We start from the raw sequence: 18,838 nt of genomic DNA on the forward strand, positions 1-18,838 counted from the left end.
ATAAAAAATACAAAATAGGGCTGGGGATGTGGCTCATTGGTTAAGTGCCTGAGTTCAATTCCCAGCACCAGAATAAACAACAACAACAAAAAAAGTAGAATACATGTTCTTCCAAGAAACTTCACATAATTAACCTGATCCAATTTTGATTTCTTCTCTTCTCTAAGTATTGTGTACACTTTGTGTACTCAGCATGTGCTATATATATAAAAAAAAAATTTTACTTTTTTGGTTCCAAATCCAAAAGTAATAGTTTCAGTATAAGAAATCTGAAAATAGCCAGGTGTGGTGGTACACACCTGTAATCCCAGTGGCTCAGAAGGCTGAGGCAAGAGGATCTCGAGTTCACAGTCAGCCTCAGCAAAACAGAGATGCTAAGTAACTCAGTGAGATCCTGTCTCTAAATAAAATACAAAATAGGGCTGGGAATGTGGCTCAGGGGCTGAGGGTCCCTAAGTTCAGTTCCAGGTATTAAAAAAAAAAGAGGGCCAGGGATATAGCTCAGTTGGTAAAGTGCTTGCCTCTCATGCACAAAGTCCTTGGTTCAATCCCCAAGAAAGAAATTTGGACAATAGACCAGATGTGATGGCACACACCTGTAATCCCAGCTATTTCAGAAGGCAGAGGCAGGAGTATCCCAAGTTCAAGGCCAGCCTAGGCAACTTTGAGACGCCTGTCTCAAAATAAAAATAAAAAGGACTGGGGATATAGTTCTCAATGGTAGAGCACTCCTGGGTTCAATTCTCAATATTGGGGTGGAGGGTCAAGGAAAGGAAAGGAAAATAATGAAGGAAATAAAAATCAGCCTGAGATACCATTACCCACCATTACTTTTCATTCTTATTTTAGTATATTTGCATAATACTTGGTCACTGATTTCATGAATGCTCATTTTTGCTTATTTTATGGGAAATAGCAGTATATCAGTTACTGCTAACCTTTATCCTTGGTGGCAGAAAATACAGTGTTCTTTACATAAAGTAACTGTACAGCCCATCAATCAACTTAATGATATTCAAGAATACTAAAACACTTTAGATCAGAATAAAGTCTAAATAGCAATAGACTGTACATCTATATAACACATGAGCACAATGTTAGGACTAAATAAATATATCTTATTATAATGATGGCTTGAACATTATGTCAGGGCAATATTATTTTCTTTGTATTAGGCTAATGCAAATTTCTGATGCTCAGCTTGAAAAGGAACGAAAGTATAAAAGATATTTTAAATGAAAGCCAAATGACAGGTTCAGAGGCACAAACCTGTAATCCCAGTGTTTCTTTCTGAAGCAGGAGAATTACAGGCTTAATGTTACCCTGCTTAGTGAGACCCTGTCTCAAAAAAATAAAAGAGGCTGGGGTTACAGCTCAGCAGTAAAACACCCCTGGGTTCATTTGGCTTGGGTAAACATTTAGGAGTGATGGATGGGTTGGATTGTAAGCATAGGAACATAAATTTAGAAGAAATAGTCATGGGTATGGTCACACCTGCCTAATCCTAGCTCCTGGAGAGGCTGAGTCAAGAGAACTCCAAGTTTAAGACTAGCTTGGACAATGTAATGAAAAATAAAAAATAAAATTGGCTAGGAATATAGCTCAATAGTAGATCATACCTGGGTTCAATTCCCAGTATCCCCTCCAACCCCGCACCTCACATACACAAAAGAAAAAAAAGGAAAGAAATCCAAGTGAGCTGAGTGTAGCTCAGTGATAGAGCACTTAACCTAGCATGCACAAGATCCTAGCTTTGATTCCCAGCACCAAAAAAAAAAAGGGGGGGGGGGTCGGGGGGAGAAGGAAGGGAACAAGTACGGAAAGGTTGGGAAGCATTCTTCAGGGGTATCACAAGTAGAAACTTAAGATTTTTCTTTTTTTAGCTACACCAAAAATATTAACAGGTTAATAACCCAAAATGAGAAAAATTCAATTTTTTCTCCTCTATCATTTCTTTCACAGGGAAACAGAACAACTTCAAAAAAAGCTAAGGACTATTGATTAGAAAGACATTTAATCAATAGGTGGTGTATACATACTATAGTATAGTGCCAATAATCACCACAGTTATCTTCATTTCAAAAAGAATAAAACCCTTATACAAAATAATATTCTAAGGTTATTCTAAAATTTCAAGTATCTTTTTTACAAGTCAGAGCCAAGTAAACTTGTAAAACTAATGGGTAACTCAATTGGATGGTTCCTTATCTTCAAAGAAAAATAGTGCTTGGGAAGGGAGTATTTCTTTTTATGGACAATGTAGAATCTGTACTTGATACCTGGCATTGGAGAGCTAGCCCAAAACAACAGACTCACAACAGACAACAGGAAGATGGAAAGAACTTATTTCCTTGATAATCTCCATGAATTCTGCATTAATCTGCACTCAATGGTGTATCATCTTTTTTTTTTTTCTTCCTCCTTTTTTGAGTTCAAACTAGGGATTGAATTTAGAGGCGTTTAAAACTGAGCCACATCCCCAGCCCTATTTTGTATTTTACTTAGAGACAGGGTCTCACTGAGTTGCTTAGCACCTCGCCTTTGTTGAGGCTGTCTTTGAACTCCTGACCCTCCTGTCTCAGCCTCCAGAGCAGCTGGGATTTCAGATGTGTGCCACCACGCCTGGTAACACTGTATTATCATTTTATCAAATGCTTTGTATTTTGAGGATGCACTGCTATTTGTGAATTACACAATCTATTATCAATATCCCTTTTGTACCAACTAAATCCCTTTTGTTTTTATCCTGAATTCTTCATTGCCAACATTATTGTTTTGGTGTGTCTCCTCTTAACAATATATGGCTAGATTTTATTTTAGCCCTTTTGGCAATTTGAGGAACTAAGAAGATTTACATGTATTATAATAATCATTATAAATGCTTATAATCTTTTCATCTTATTTTTATATATCATACTTAGTCATGTCTATATTTTCTTTCCTTATATCAGTTGATCAAGTTTCTAATCCTTCTAACCCATGCTCCCTCCGCTCAAAACTGGTATTTGGACATTAAATAATGATGCCCATTCCTACTTTCCCCACCAAGATGAGACATTTATAATGCTGTTACTTCTCTATTCTCCCAAATGTATGCTTAAAGAAATAGGCTATCATATATGCCTAATACAAAGTAATTTCATTTTGCATCCAAAAATATTTTTGGTATCCATGGGGGTCTTAGAACCAACTACTTTTGTATACTAAGGGAATAATAGCATAGTAAGTCTGATTGTTTCTGGGCAATGAGATTATGTACAACATTTATTTTATTAATAGTTACTAGTTTCTGTATTTTAAAATTTGTTTGGCAATAGACATGTATGAACAAAAAACTACAACAAAAACGAGTAAAGGGAAATAGGCAGAGTTTCAAAGGAATAAAAAAAAAAAACTACTAAAAAAAAAAAAAAAATGGTACCAAGTTTAACTACAGAAAGACCAAGAAGGCTCTCTGACATTTGCTCTATGTTTCAATGCCAGCCTTAGATTAGAAACTGACTTTATAATATTAAATTGAAGAACACACTTTACTCTTGCATCAAGCTCAAAAACCCTGAGATTTACCAAAGGATTCCATTAGTATCTGTTCTGAAAAACATTTCTTTTCCAATTCAACTAAACACATGGTCAATTAAAACCCCAAATTTTCCCATGCCTTAAACACATCTAAATTAGCAAAGTGTAATCTTTTTTTTTAAATTAATATTCAGTAGATGATTATATACTACATACTAACTATATTACATATACTTATATTGATGAAGAATTTGGCTAGTATAGTTGTGTAGAGGCAAATTTTTATTTTGAAATTTCTTTCAAAAAATATTTTTTAATATCCATATAACTTTTAGTTGTAGAAGGACATAATTCCTTTATTTTATTTGTTTTTATATGGTGCTAGGGATCAAACCCAGTGCCTCACACATGCTAGTCAAGTGCACTACCACTCAGCTACAACCCCAGCTCTGAAATTTCTAATTTGTAAGTACAAACTCACTTGTCCTAGTACACAGACAGTAAGCTGAAACTATAAATGCTATTGTTTCTTAGTCTAGACAACATTCTAATTTCCATGTGCTTGTTCCAAAGATATTATTTACTGTATTTTTAGCTACCTATTCACTATCCTCTTTCCTTTCTTTCTTAATGCAGACCCTGAATTCATTCAAGGTAGCTATATGCACAATTAAAAATGTTTTACTCCCTAGAACACCTTACATGGGCTAAAGACTATAATGAATCCTAGCTTTCCTGTTTAAGAAACAGGTAAGCAAAGGAAGGAAGGAGAAAGAAAAAAGCAGACTCAGCTGGAATGAGCCTTCTGCCCTTCCTTTTTCTCCTGAGAGAGAAAACAACTTGCAACCCTAAAGATGTGAGCTACTTGCTAGAAATGACAAACAAGGAAGGAGAGAAAGTGCTCAGGTCCTGCAAGAAAACTAACCCAGTGTGTTAGGCTAAAGTAAAATTTATACAAAAGCCTTAAAAATTAGAAAAATTAGGTTATCTGGATGGAATAGATCTTCTGATCCTGTGAATAAAAATCAAGCACATGAGAAAAAAAATGTTAATAGCTTTTCTATTCCTAATAAACTAGTTCATACACATAGAAATATTTAACTTCCCACACCACTATGAGATAGTCTTATCTCCTATTCTTAAAAAGATAAAATAGGCAGAAAAAGGCAGATGACAGAAAGATTATTTTCATCAGTACTACAGATTATAAACCCAAACACTAATCCCTTCATAGTTTCTGCACACAAATATCCCTATAATTTATCATATAGTACTTCTAACAGACATATGGGCAATTATAAGCTTCCAACTTATTTATAACTAAGATTGCAAATTAAAAAGCTAACTTCAGGATTTGAATGTTTCCATTACACAGGTAACTATATAAACAGGACAATAACATCCTTAAAAGACTGGAGGAAAAAAAAAAAAAGTCAGGTGTTGTAGCATACGCCTGTAATCCCAACAGCTTGGGAGGCTGAGGCTGGAGGATTCTGAGTTCAAAGCCAGCCTCAACAACTTAGTGAGGTACTTAGCAACTCAGTGACATCCTGTCTCTAAATAAAATATAAAAAAGGGCTGGGGATATGGCTCAGTGGTTAAGCATCCCTGAGCTCAATCCTCAGTACCAAAAAAAAAAAAAGAAAGAAAAAGCGCTATACTCAATTTTAGCTTAAATCAACAATGGATTTAATATCTAGACTATATTCTAGCTCTGAAGGGGTTTGGCTTTGCTAACTCATCAGCTCAGTGGTAGGGCACACCTGAGTTCAATCACCAATATAATGAAAAAAATAAAAGAGAAAAAAAAAACATTGAGTGGGCTGGGGTTGTGGCTCAGAGGTACAGGGCTTGCCTAGCATGCGTGAGGCACTAGGTTTGATCCTCAGCACCACATAAAAAATAAATAAATAAAATTTAAACCTACAACTAATATATATATATTTCTTGAGTTTCCTAGAACCCATTGCCTAGCACAATTCCTAGCACATAAATCTTCAATAAATGTTTGTTGAATAAACCCTATGAAAAAGCAAAGAGATATACAGATTCACATTCTGGTTCATAATGCTGAAATCTAAGCTAAGACATCCATAGCAGATTCACTATATTCTGGAGATGGAAAACAAGCCAGATTAATGAAATTATGACATAGAAATATCATCTCACAGATTTACACAGATGTTAGAGCACACTTAAAAGAGCTAAAATTGTAGAAGACATTGTATACAATCACAGTATGTAATTACAGAATCTGTTCCAACTTACCTCACACAACATTCTACTGCACGAAACCAATGAAGCATCTCATCATGTAAGGTACACAATTGAAGGCAAGACAGAAAAACTTTCTCAGCATCACTGTACCAGCCTGCATCTGAAAGAAAACCACCTGCAGAAAAAGAAAAGTAACTTTAGACAATTTAGTAAATTGCCTGAAAGCTAAAATGACATGATTACAGTGAATATTATCTCAACTAAAAAACTAATATTTTCACCTTGCAGTATACACATAACTTTTCAATCTCCGTAGGCCTTATTGCAAAGACAAATGGCTCTTATAAACTCATTCTTCTTACTCATCATAGATGAATATACACATAAAAGGGATGGTGATGCTTGTCATCTCATTCTTTTGGCAAGAAACTAATTTACTGACTAGCAATAGCTTTAATGTATTAGACAATTACCTCAAAATACCGTCCTTTTTTTTTGTTTTGTTTTTTGAAGGAACCTGATCTCAAAAAATGGCTAATGATGCATTTTACTACACTGCACAAACTACTTTGTATCATTATGGTAAACATTCCACATGAATTTTCTTATCTAATCTTCACAAAACACTTTCAACTTAAATGCTATTATTGCCCCAACTTTTTTTCTTAAATATTTTTTAGTTGTATTTGACACAATACCTTTATTTTATTTTATTTATTTTTATGTGGTGCTGAGGATCGAACCCAGGGCCTCACACATGCTAGGTGAGCGCTCTATCGCTGAGCCACAAACCTTATTGCCTCAACTTAATATGGGGAGGGAGGGGGACTTCAGGCAGAGAAACCAAGTTACAAGTTGATAAGTGGAAAGACTCAAATTCATACTATGTGACTTCAGAGGCTAAATCTGTATTTGCTATTATGAAGAACACTTTCAAGTTGCTACTCAGCATTAGTTAACAATAGCCAGAAAACAAAACTGCTGTATTTTTCAATCCTAAAACACATACTTTGCACATTTTTTATATTTTTAATTAATTAAGGTACTAGGAATTAAACCCAGGGGTACTTTAACACTAAACTACATCACCAGTCCTTTTTATTATTTATTTATTATATATATATATATTTTTTTAGTTGCAGACACAATACCTTTATTTATTTATTTTTATGTGGATTTTAAGGATTGAACATAGTGTCTCACATGTGCTAGGCAAGTCCCTACCACTGAGCCACATCACCAGCCCCTTTATTGTTTATTTTAAGACCAGGTCTCACTAAGTTGCTGAGGTTGACCTTCAACTGTAATCCTTCTGCCTGCTTCTCAAGTCACTGGGATTGTAGGCATGTGCAAGTGCACCTAGCTCTTTTTGAATGTTTTAGAATCTTTAAAATTAGGACAGATCATAAAATTGGTGTCTAACATTAATAGTGGTAGCACTTTTTTTTCTTGGTAGCATAAAATATATGGTGTGTCATTTTAATAATGTTAATAATGAGTCAGCCAACAACATATATTTCCTCATACCCATGTTTTATGTTTTTTACAAAATATCTTTAGGGGCTGGAGATGTGGCTCAAGCGGTAGCACGCTCGTCTGGCATGCGTGCGACCTGGGTTCAATCCTCAGCACCACATACAAACAAAGATGTTGTGTCTGCCGAAAACTAAAAAATAAATATTAAAAAAAAATTTTTTTAAATAATAATAATCTTAAAAAAAATCTTTAATTATAAATGGATACAATACCTTTATTTATTTTTATGTGGTGCTGAGGATCAGACCCAGTGCCTCACACATACTAAGCAAGCACTCTACCACTGAGTCACAACCCTGCCCTGTTTTATGTTTAATTAAAGCAACATACAGCTAAATATTATTTCATTAATTGGAAAGAATTGTGCTTTAGAACATTTTAGGGCCCTTTCCAAGAGACTAAACTAGAATAATAAGATTATTATAAATATTTGTACTAAGCAACCTTCTACTTATCTATACTATATAATGTGCTGATTATCATGCTGTTTCTCAGCTTCAAATCTCCTTTCTAGACTTTATGATGTTGATGCAAGGATTCTTCAAACCACATTTCTCCTTCTTTACCTGGCTCCCTGTTGGGTTCTGCCAATAGGAAGTGCTAGAGAGCAGGGGCTCCAAGACTGGAAAAGCAAGTAACACCTTTTCCTATTGCTGACAGGAATATGTTTCTTCACTCTGGCAGTGGCAGTTCATTGCAGTCAGCAGCAGTCAATTCCACTTGGAGTTTTCCAATACTTGCAAAACCAGTTTCATAGCACACTATCAATAATACCAGCAACAGCTAGCCTGTTGCTAGTTCTTGGACCCCCTTTCCAGAGCTTTGAGGCACTGGTATCAATGTTGCAGCATTCCAGCTCCTCAAGCTTTAAATTTTCACAATTAGGTAGGCATGGTGATAAATGCCTGTAATCCAAATGAGTTGGGACACAGGAGGATAGCAAGCTGCAGGCCAGCCTTAGCAACCTGGTATGACTTTCAGCAACTTAGAAAGACCTTGTATTCAGATGTTAAAAAGTGGGGATGTAGCACAGTGGTAAAGTGTCCCTAGGTTCAATCCCTAGCATCAAAAGAATTACACAATAAAAACCTATTTGTTTGGTTCCCTAAGCCCAAATGTAGTAGCTGATTCTTGGAGTTGCTATTATTCATAATAAAAACATTCCAGGGGTTCCTTTTTTATATTTTCAGTGCTCTAATAAAAATTTGTGATATCAGGGCTAGGGTTATAGTTCAGTGGTAGAGCTCTTGCCTCGCACATGTGAGGCACTGGGTTCAATTCTCAGCATCATATAAATGTAAATAAAGTAACAATATTGTGTCCATCTTAAAAAAATCTTTTAAAAAATTTGTTATATTAAATTCTATCTCTACAACAAGGATAAGCCTTAACAACATTATGCTATCTAAAACAAGCTAGTCACAAAGACCATATGTTTTATGAGTCTATATTAATAATTTACAACAGGTAAATCTACAGAAAGAAAAAGTAGACTGATACTGGCCTGGAATAAGAAGGAAATGAGGAATGGCTGTTAAAGGGTATAGGTTTCTATTGGGGTGATGGCAATGTTCTAAAACCTACTCTGATGATGTCTATAAAATCTGAGAGTATATGGAATATCACTGAAAAGTACACATTATATGTTCAAATTATACTGTTTAAGAATTATGTCTCCAAAAGGTTGTTATTATTTAAAAAATCTTTACTACTGTGTACTTCTGGCATAAAGTTTCTTCACTCTCTGAATGATTTCATAATTAAGTCTGATGATATGATTCTGAATTTGCAAGGGCTTGGTTCAATCTCCAAGATATCTATCTAGCACATCACAATGGCCAGGTTGGTGTACATACATGTGGATATGACAGAAAAACTCAATGAATACCACCTTTCCTGTCTTTCACCTTTTTTGATAATAAATTTTTTTCTATAGCAATTTTCATATTACCTTCTAGAACTAAAGGGTTGTCACTGTTAACATCGGTCAAGATCATATATTCTCTATTTTCAGAGACATTCTTTAAACAATCCTTTTTTTCCCAAACTTCCATGAGAGGATAAAAGCTGTATGTTGTTTTCAGAAAAGAATGTTTTGAAGTGCGCCCAGCAAACTGGAAAGACCACTACGAAGAACTGTTTAAAGACTGAAGGAAATGATCTTGAAAACTTGCTGGCAAAAAATGTGTGCACACAAGAGAGAGAAAACATGCCCACGTTAATTTTTTTTTAATATTTTTTATTTTTTAGATGGACTCAGTATCTTTATTTTGTTTTTATGTGGTGCTGAGAATCGAAACCAGTGCCTCACGCATGCTAGGCGAGCGCGCTACCACTCGAGCCACACCCCCAGCCCCTCAAAATAAGTTATTTTTAAAAAATAACTTTTTAGGGCTGGGGTTGAGTTCAGTGGTTGGGTTCACAGTGCTTGCCTAGCACATGTGAGGCCCTGAGTTTGATTCTCAGCACCATATAAGAAAATAAATAAAACAAAGTTATAGGCTGGGCGTGGTGGTGCATGCCTATAATCCCAGCAGCTCGGGAGACTGAGGCAGGAGAATCACAAGTTCAAAGCCAGTCAGCAGTGATAAGGCACTAAGCAACTAAATAAAATACAAAATATGGTTGGGGATGTGCTCAGTAGATGAGTGTCCCTGAATTCAATTCCCAGTACTAAAAATAAATAAATAAATAAAGTTATAAACAAAAAAAGAACACATGCTTTAAAAAATAACTTTTTCAAATAGGGAAAGAAGGTAACAACAATTTCAAGCTTGAAACATTATTTATCTATATACATTTGTGAAATGTTTACAAATAATAAACAATATTTTTCTGTATGTATATCATGCAAAATTCTTCCAGAATGTTTTTACATTTATGTTTTCATTATCCTCATAACATCTCCATGAAGCAATTCAGAATAACCCTCATTTTAGAGACTAGAAAACTGAGCCCCAAAAGGATTAAGTCCCATGCCACAGCAAATACTAAGCAGGTGAAAGAGTTTGGAAGCAGCATGACATGACAGAAAGATATGTGCTTTGTAATCAATCATATAGACACAGATTCTAAACTTAGCTCTTTACTAGCTATGTGACTTGATCTGGTTATTCAACTTTTCTATTTCCTCATATGTAAAAGGTTAAAGTACTTCAGGACTGGGGCTGTAACTCAGTGGCAGAGCATTTGCCTAGCATGTGTGAGGCACTGGGTTAGATCCTCAGCACCACATAAAAATAAACAAAAAATAAATAAATAAAAAATAAAGGCATTTAGTCCATCTACAACTACAAAAAATTTTTTTAAAAAAATATCATTACTTCACTGGAACGTCATGAGAATTTAGGATAATGCCATTTAAATACCTAGTGTAGTGCTTAGCACAGCATTAATATCCAATAAATTACACCTAATTCTTCTGATATTTTCCTCATAACTTCCCCATATAGACTTTGGGAAATTCCTGGAGAAATCCTTTATTGTTGGGTTTACTATGAGTTCACAATAGGATAAAACTCTCCCCTACTAATAGTATTACTTACCTAAAACAAAGCCAACCTGAATGGCTTTTTCCTTTACTGCAGCATCAGATTCTGCTATGTAAGAGCACCGTCTACTAAATGAGTAGGCCAAGACTGAAGCAACTTTAACACCATGATCCATCAAAGCCTGAAAACAATGATGAAGCAAATGTCTGAAAAAGAAAAAAACATTTAATAGAGGAATCTTATTTCTTTCCTTTTAGAAAGCTAGTTGCTTTTCTCTATTAATATTAGTATCATTATTTTCCAAGATAAAATGAGATAGAAAGCATTTTGCCTTATGAATTATGAAGCTATAGTAAATTAAAAATTTAGCCCATCACCAGGTACACCAGTGTATGCCTATGATCTCAGTGACCTGGGAGACGAAGGCAGGAAGATTGCAAGTTCAAGGCGAACCTCAGCAACTTAGAAAACCCAGTCACAAATTATAAAAAATAAAAATAAAGGACTGGGGAATATAAATATAGCTCAATAGTAAAGCCCCTGAGTTTAATCTCCAGTTAAAAAAAAAAAAAAAAAGACCTCAATTAAAAATGGGCAATGGATTTGAACAGATATTTCTCCAAAGATCTATCCACAGTCAATAAACATAAGATACTTAATATCATTAGTGACAATGGAAATGTAAATCAAAATCACAATGAGAAACCACTTCCCATCCAAGAAAAAGGTCATAACTTTTTTTTTTTTTTAAGTATTGGTAAGATGTGGAAAAACTGGAACCCTTATACATTAACGATAGGAACGTAAAATGGTGCAGCTGCTCTAATAAAGTCCGGCAGCTCCTCAAAAAGCTAAACATAGGGTTACCATATGTATACACCCCAGGCATATACCTCCCAAAATGAGAATATGTCCACAAAATCTTATCAATGAAGGTTCACCACAGCATTATTCATAATAACTAAAAGATATAAACAACCCCATCCATTCATCAATGGAAGACTGGATAAACAAGAGTATTATCCATATAACACAAAATTATTCAGTCCTAAAAAAGGGAAAGTAGGAACAACATAAATAATAATATCCCTGAAAATATTACACTAAGTGAAAGGGTCAATCAAAAAGACACATATTATATGATCAATTTACATGAAATATCTAGAATAGGCAAATCCATAAAGACATAAAGATTAATGATCAGCTAGGGATTAAGGTTAAGAGGAAATAGGGAGTGACTTAACATTTTTTCCTTTTGGAATGATGGTATGTTCTAAAATTAAGATAGTGGTGATGGGAGTTGTGGAGCTGTAGCTTAGTGGCAGAGCACTTGCCTAGCACGTGTAAGACCCTGGGTTTAATCCTAAGCACCACATAAAAATAAATAAATAATTGTACATTGCTGGTGGGACTGCAAATTGGTGAGGCCAATTTGGAAAGCAGTATGGAGATTTCTGGGAAAGCTGGGAATGGAACCACCATTTGACCCAGCTATTCCCCTTCTCGGTCTATTCCCTAAAGACCTAAAAAGAGCATACTACAAGGATACTGCTAAGTCGATGTTCATAGCAGCACAATTCACAATAGCTAGACTGTGGAACCAACCTAGATGCCCTTCAATAGATGAATGGATAAAAAAAAATGTGGTATTTATACACAATGGAGTATTACTCTGCACTAAAAAATGACAAAATCATGGAATTTGCAGGGAAATGGATGGCATTAGAGCAGATTATGCTAAGTGAAGCTAGCCAATCCCTAAAAAACAAATGCCAAATGTCTTCTTTGATATAAAGAGAACAACTAAGAACAGAGCAGGGAGGAAGAGCATGAGAAGATGATTAATATTAAACAGGGACGAGAGGTGGGAGGGAAAGGGAGAGAGAAGGGAAACTGCATGGAAATGGAAGGAGACCCTCATTGTTATACAAAATTACATACAAGAGGAAGTGAGGGGAAAGGGAAAAAAAAAACAAGGGGCAGAAATGAATTACAGTAGATGGGGTAGAGAGAGAAAATGGGAGGGGAGGGGAGGGAGGGGGGATAGTAGAGGATAGGAAAGGCAGCAGAACACATCAGACACTAGTGTGACAATATGTAAAACAGTGGATGTGTAACCGATGTGATTCTGCAAACTGTATACGGGGTAAAAATGGGAGTTCATAACCCACTTAAATCAAATGTATGAAATATGATATGTCAAGAACTATGTAATGTTTTGAACAACCAATAATAAAAATTAAAAAATAAATAAATAAAATAAAAGGTATTGTGTCCAACTAAATTTAAAAAAAATTACAGATTATGAGTAAGGAACCTCGTAGTTCTTATCCACTGCTGTAATCTTAGCATACAGAACAGTACCTGGCACATCCTAAGCATTCAACAAATATTTATTTAGTTAACTTGCTGAACAAATCAAATAATTTGGCAATATTCACATTTAAGATCAGCAGTGTTTTGTGAAAGTACATATTCTCTCTTTTTTTTTTTTTTTGAGGGGGGGGTGGAGATACTGAGGGCTGAACCCAGGGGTGCTTTTATCACTGAGCTACACGGCCAGCTCTTTATTTTGAAAAGGAGTCTCACAAAATTGTTGAGGCTGACCTCAAGCTTGCAATCTCCTTACCTCAGCCTTCTGAGTATCTGGGATTACAGGAGTGCACCAGTGCAACCAGTTTGTGAAAGTATATTCTGATTTCTTTAGAAATGTGGATTAGGGCTGGGAGTGGTGGTGCACTGTAATCCCAGTGGCTCAAGAGGCTGAAGCAGGAGAACTGATAGTTCAAGGCCAGCCTCAACAACTTAGCAAGACCCTAAGAAACTTAGTGAGACCCTGTCTCTAAATAAAAAATATAAAAAGAGCTGGGATGTGGCTCAGTGGTTAAGTGCCCCTAGATTCAATTCCTGTTGTGATAGAAGAAAGAAAGAAAGAAAGGAAGAAAGGTTAGGTGAAAAAAATTGCAGTTGAATCGAATTCATGGAAGAGAACAGCAAGTATAATCAAAGACCAGATTATCTCTCTGTGGCTCCTACTTCATAATACCTATAATGAGGGCTGGGGATATAGCTCAATTGGTAGAGTGCTTGCCTTAAATGCACAAAGCCCTGGGTTCTAATCCCCAGCACCCCCCCCCACTCACGCCCCTATAATGAGGAAGCTAAATTCTTGAACTCAAAAGCTAAATTTACAGAGTATTAACTTTCCAAAGAAGATGGAGGCAAGTGAACAAATTCTCACTGTCACCAAACTTGTTTGGATTGTACAATTACTGTGATCATTTTCTGTATCATGCTAACTGGTCTTGAGTTGTAACTCTTAAAATGCTTTCATATTGTACTTCCAGGTATATCTAATAGATATGCATATATGTTCACCAAAAGACTTGTTAATGGATAAATGTAGCAGCTGTTTATAATAGCTAAAAACCAAACAGCTCAAATATCTAACAACAGTATAAGTAATGACATATAATGGAACATTGTACATATATAGCAATGAGAATGAACAGACTATAATAATAGGTGATTCTCATAAACATGATGTTGGGGTGGTTGGAGAGGCAGACATAAAAGTATTCATACTATATGAATTTACCTAAAACAAGCAAAATGAACCTACTGGTTCCCCAATTTATAAAGGCAATTTTATTTCATTCTAAGTTTTCTGATATGATCATATTTAAGAACTACTTTCTCATTACATAGACTTAATTTTAAAAAGCCAATTAAAATGAATTTATGGTAAATAACATGAATGTTCCTCAAAATATTTAAAATAGAACTACCAGTGATCCAGTGATTCCACTTGGTATACTTAACCAAAGACACTAAAAGCAAGGATTTGAAGATTTATTTCTACACCCATGTTCACAGAATTTTTATCCATATTAGCTAAAAGGTGGAAACAACACAAATATCCGCTGATTGATGAATGGATAAACAAACTGTGGCATATATACACAATGGGATATTATCAAACTTCAAAAAGGAATGAAATTTTGACACATGTTACAACACAAATGAACCTTAAAAACATATGCTAAATCAAATAAGGCAAAAACAAATGAACAAATACAGGATCCTACTTATATGAGGTACCTGAAACAGCAAACTCACATAGACAGAAAGCAGAATGGCAGCTTCAGGGCTGAAAGAAGGGAATGGGGAGTTATTTAATGGGAACAGAGTTTTCATTAGGGATGACGAAAATTTTATGAAAATGGATAGCGTTGATGGTTGTACAACAAGGTGAATATACTCATTGTCAGTGAATTGTATACTTAAAAACTGTTAAATGGTAAATTTTATGTTATGCATATTTTACTGTAATTGTCTTAAAAAAATTTACCTTTTATCCAAAGCTCTCAATACTTTAGCAAAAACTTCCAACTCACAAAATTCACTGCCCAGTTGACATAAGCGTCCCTGTTGGTAAAGCTGAAATAAAAATGAAAAATGATTTAAAATTTTTAAATTTAATTTTAATTTCTACTTTTAATTATATTGATAAAGTTAATATTTGTGGTTTTAATGAGTAAGATTTGAAGTCACAATATTTACAAAATACTATCAGGAAAGATGCTTACAATAAGAAAAATGGAATACTAATTTAACAAATTCCCACAATTCATATAATAACAGTTCACTAATTTTATGTAAATGTTAAGAATCAATATTTGGAGGGCTGAAGCTATAGCTCAATGGCAGAATGCTCGCCTCACACATGTGAGGCACTGGGTTCGATCCTCAGCACCGCATAAATAAATAAAGGTATTGTGTCCATCTACAACTAAAAAAATAAATGAAATAAATTTTAAAAAAGAATTAATATTTGGAAAACACAGGCTAGGGAAGTAGTTCAGGAGTTTTCTATCTTGCCCAAGAACCTGAGTTCAATCCCCAATACCTCATTAAAAAACAAACAAACACCAAAACACTGTAGTGGTACCTAAAACATGGTAAGCATTACTAAGTGCCATATAATAATATTTTATATTGGCGCACGCCTGAAATCCCAGTGGCTTGGGAGGCAGAGGCAAGAGGATCATGAGTTCAAAGCCAGCCTCAGCAACGGTGAGGCACTACACAACTCAGTGAGACCCTGTCTCTAAATAAATACAAAATAGGGCTGGGGATGCAGCTCAGTGGTTGAGTACCCCTGAGTTCAATCCCTGATACCTCCCCAAATTTATATAATATTATATATTATGATATTTAATATAATAACATTAAACATAAGCCCATTATTCAAGAAACTTAAAACCATAACTTTTTTCCTTAATCCATCAAGTTCAAGTTTTTAATTCTGTGAATATTTCAACAATACAAGTGCATTAAAATAGGTTAATATTTATTGCTCAATTAAGGTTTTTTAGGTGTTCCATACTGGGATAATGAGACAAATTGGGTTTATCAAAATTGGATAGTTAAATTATAAAAAAGGGAGGCAGGGCTGGGGATGTGACTCAGTGGTACAACATGTGTCTAGCATTGTACAAGGCCCTGAGTTCAATCCCCAAGAAAAATAAAATAAAATAATAGTAAAGACAGTGTCCAGAAAACACAGCTGTCAATATGCTCCACTAGAAGTTCTTATAACCATCTAAAGAACCTTAGTTTACTTCTGGACATGATATCTTCACCAGTACCCTAGGAGTATGGCAGGATTTCTAACTGTCCAACTCATTTATACATTGATTTTTCATAATTGTTATTTTAAAGAATATTTCTAAAAATATGTTAAAATTTTTCTCTCAAATAATACATGCACATGGTCAAAAAGAGACAAATACACCCTCCAGACCCTGTAACAAATACTTTTGAATTTACATATGCTGTATAAATAACATGGGACTTTAGAAAGAGTTCAAAATGACTGCTATAAAAAAAATCCATGACAATTGCTGGAGGAAAGAAGGGACAGATTATCATGTGATTAAATTCACATAATGGTTAGATAATTTATATTAACATTAAAACCTTCATGAGGAGCAGGGCACGGTAGCACATGCCTGTAATCCCAGAAGCTCGGGAGGCTGAGACAGGAGGATCAAGAGTTCAAAGCCAGCCTCAGCAATGGTGAGGCACCAAGCAACTCAGTGAGACCCTGTCTCTAAATAAAATACAAAAAGGGGCTGGGGATGTGGCTCAGTGGTCAAGTGCCCCTGAATTCAATCCCTGGTACCTTAAAAAACTTCATGAGGAAAGATTTACTATTTGGGGGGATTACTGTTTTCTGCTACAGAAAAATAAGCTTCATAAAACTATTAATCAATCATTGTAATATTTTCTTATTAACCAATACAGAATAACTCAAGGAAAATAATGTGATAATCTTCTGATCTGGGGCAGAACCACAAATATAGTTATCAAGATAAATATACAGGGGCTGGGGTTGTGGCTCAGTAGTAGAGCGCTTGCCTACCATGTGTGAGGCACTGGGTTCGATCCTCAGCACCATATAAAAAAATAAACAAATCAAAGGTATTGTGTCCACCTACAACTAAAACAGAAATTCTTTAAAAAAAAAAAAGGGCCGGGGTTGTAGCTCAACAGTACAGTGATAGCCTTGCAGTGTAAGACCCACCTGGGTTCGATCCTCAGCACCACATAAAAATAAGTAAGTGAAACAGAGGTATTGTGTTCAACTACAACTAAAAAATAAATATTAAAAAAGATAAATATACATATTCCAAAAACACTAAGGTTAAAAAGCTTAAGCTTCTTACCAAAATGACTGACTCATCATTACCCAACTTTAGGCTTAGAATTTCTTTTATAAGACAGAAAAAATGAAAACAAGTTATATAACCATTTTGCCTGTATTCACTAGTTGAAAATACATAAATTCAATTTTATGTGTTCTATGACTTACAATATCGCTTTGATGACTGAAAATTGGTCTATTCTACTAAGTGAGATTTGAAAATAGAATTTAGGATAATTGCTGCCTTAGTTAGTTTCAAAATATTCCCTATTACAAGCACCAACATTTCTATATACTGAAATTTAAATTTTCTAGGTAAAAATGGGTTCACATTTAAATTGTGGGAAGAGGATAATAATTTTTTTATTTAAGTTTAATTGCTTCATCCTTACCAAATTTAACCAATAAGTGCAAATTAATACAATGTATGACCTAAAGGGTTTTTTTTTTTTTTTTTTAATAACAATCTCGTACTAGAACTGGGGTTATAGCTCAGTGGTGGAGAGCTTGCCTAGAATGTATGAGGCCCTGGGTTTGATTCAACAACTAAATTGCACTTAATTATTATTATTATTATTATTTTAGTTGTCAATGGACATTTATTTTATTTATTTATACATGGTGTTGAGAATTGAACCCAGGGCCTCACACGTGCTAGGCAAGTGCTCTACCACCAAGCCACAATCCCAGCCCCTAATTCTTATAGAGGTCTTATATGAGACAAGGACTGTTCTCAGTGCTTTTCATAAGTCAGTCATTCTGTCCTTTTACAGACATGGAAACTGAAGCATACGAAGTTAAATAACATGCTCAAACTCATACAATTAAGAAATGTTAGGCAAGGCACTGTGGCACTTTCCTGTAATCCCAGGCACTAGAGAAGCTAAGGCAAGAGGATCACAAATTCAAGGCCAACCTGGCCCCTGTCTCAAAATTTAAAATAAATAAATGTCACACACACACACACACATTTCTTGTTCTTTTCTTTTTTTTAAGGGGCTGGGGATGTAGCTCAGTGGTAGAGCACCCTGGGTTCAATCCCCACTGCCACCAAAGAAAGCAATGCAGGAATCTGACCTCTGGCGGTCTGTTCCTACATCCATATTCTTAATACCTTACAATAAACTGCCTCTTGAAATAACGAAAAATAAGAAAGCATAAAATGGGAGATTTTAAATCTTTTAATAGAAGACCTAAAGATTAACATAGAGAAGGGGAAACTGAGGTTCTAGGTTCTAGTAATGATCTTTATATCTGATTTTAAAAAATAGACTCATTTTAGTTCATTATTCTGATGTTTATATTCTGTATCTACAGAGTAATAAAGCTATGGAAAGGTTATTTTGAGTATTTCTAGCTTAAGAAA

The 18,838-nt window shown here is 34.9% G+C and overlaps 1 protein-coding gene across 1 annotated transcript in view; it reads right to left on the bottom strand.

Moving 5' to 3' along the window:
* The window catches only part of Appbp2 (amyloid beta precursor protein binding protein 2), a 53,433-nt gene that overhangs the window by 19,425 nt on the left and 15,170 nt on the right, over positions 1 to 18,838 (bottom strand). The window contains exons 2-4 of the mRNA XM_046423227.2: positions 15,115 to 15,203; positions 10,818 to 10,969; positions 5,788 to 5,911 (exon numbers count right to left, since the gene is read on the bottom strand). Of these exons, the coding sequence (XP_046279183.1) occupies positions 5,788 to 5,911; positions 10,818 to 10,969; positions 15,115 to 15,203 (365 nt within the window). The remainder of the gene's footprint in view (positions 1 to 5,787; positions 5,912 to 10,817; positions 10,970 to 15,114; positions 15,204 to 18,838) is intronic.

The sequence above is a fragment of the Marmota monax genome, unplaced genomic scaffold (assembly GCF_021218885.2).
Source record: "Marmota monax isolate L192 unplaced genomic scaffold, Marmota_monax_Labrador192_F-V1.1 WCK01_AAM20220418_F8-fsc00171, whole genome shotgun sequence".
NCBI classification, from domain to species: domain Eukaryota; kingdom Metazoa; phylum Chordata; class Mammalia; order Rodentia; family Sciuridae; genus Marmota; species Marmota monax.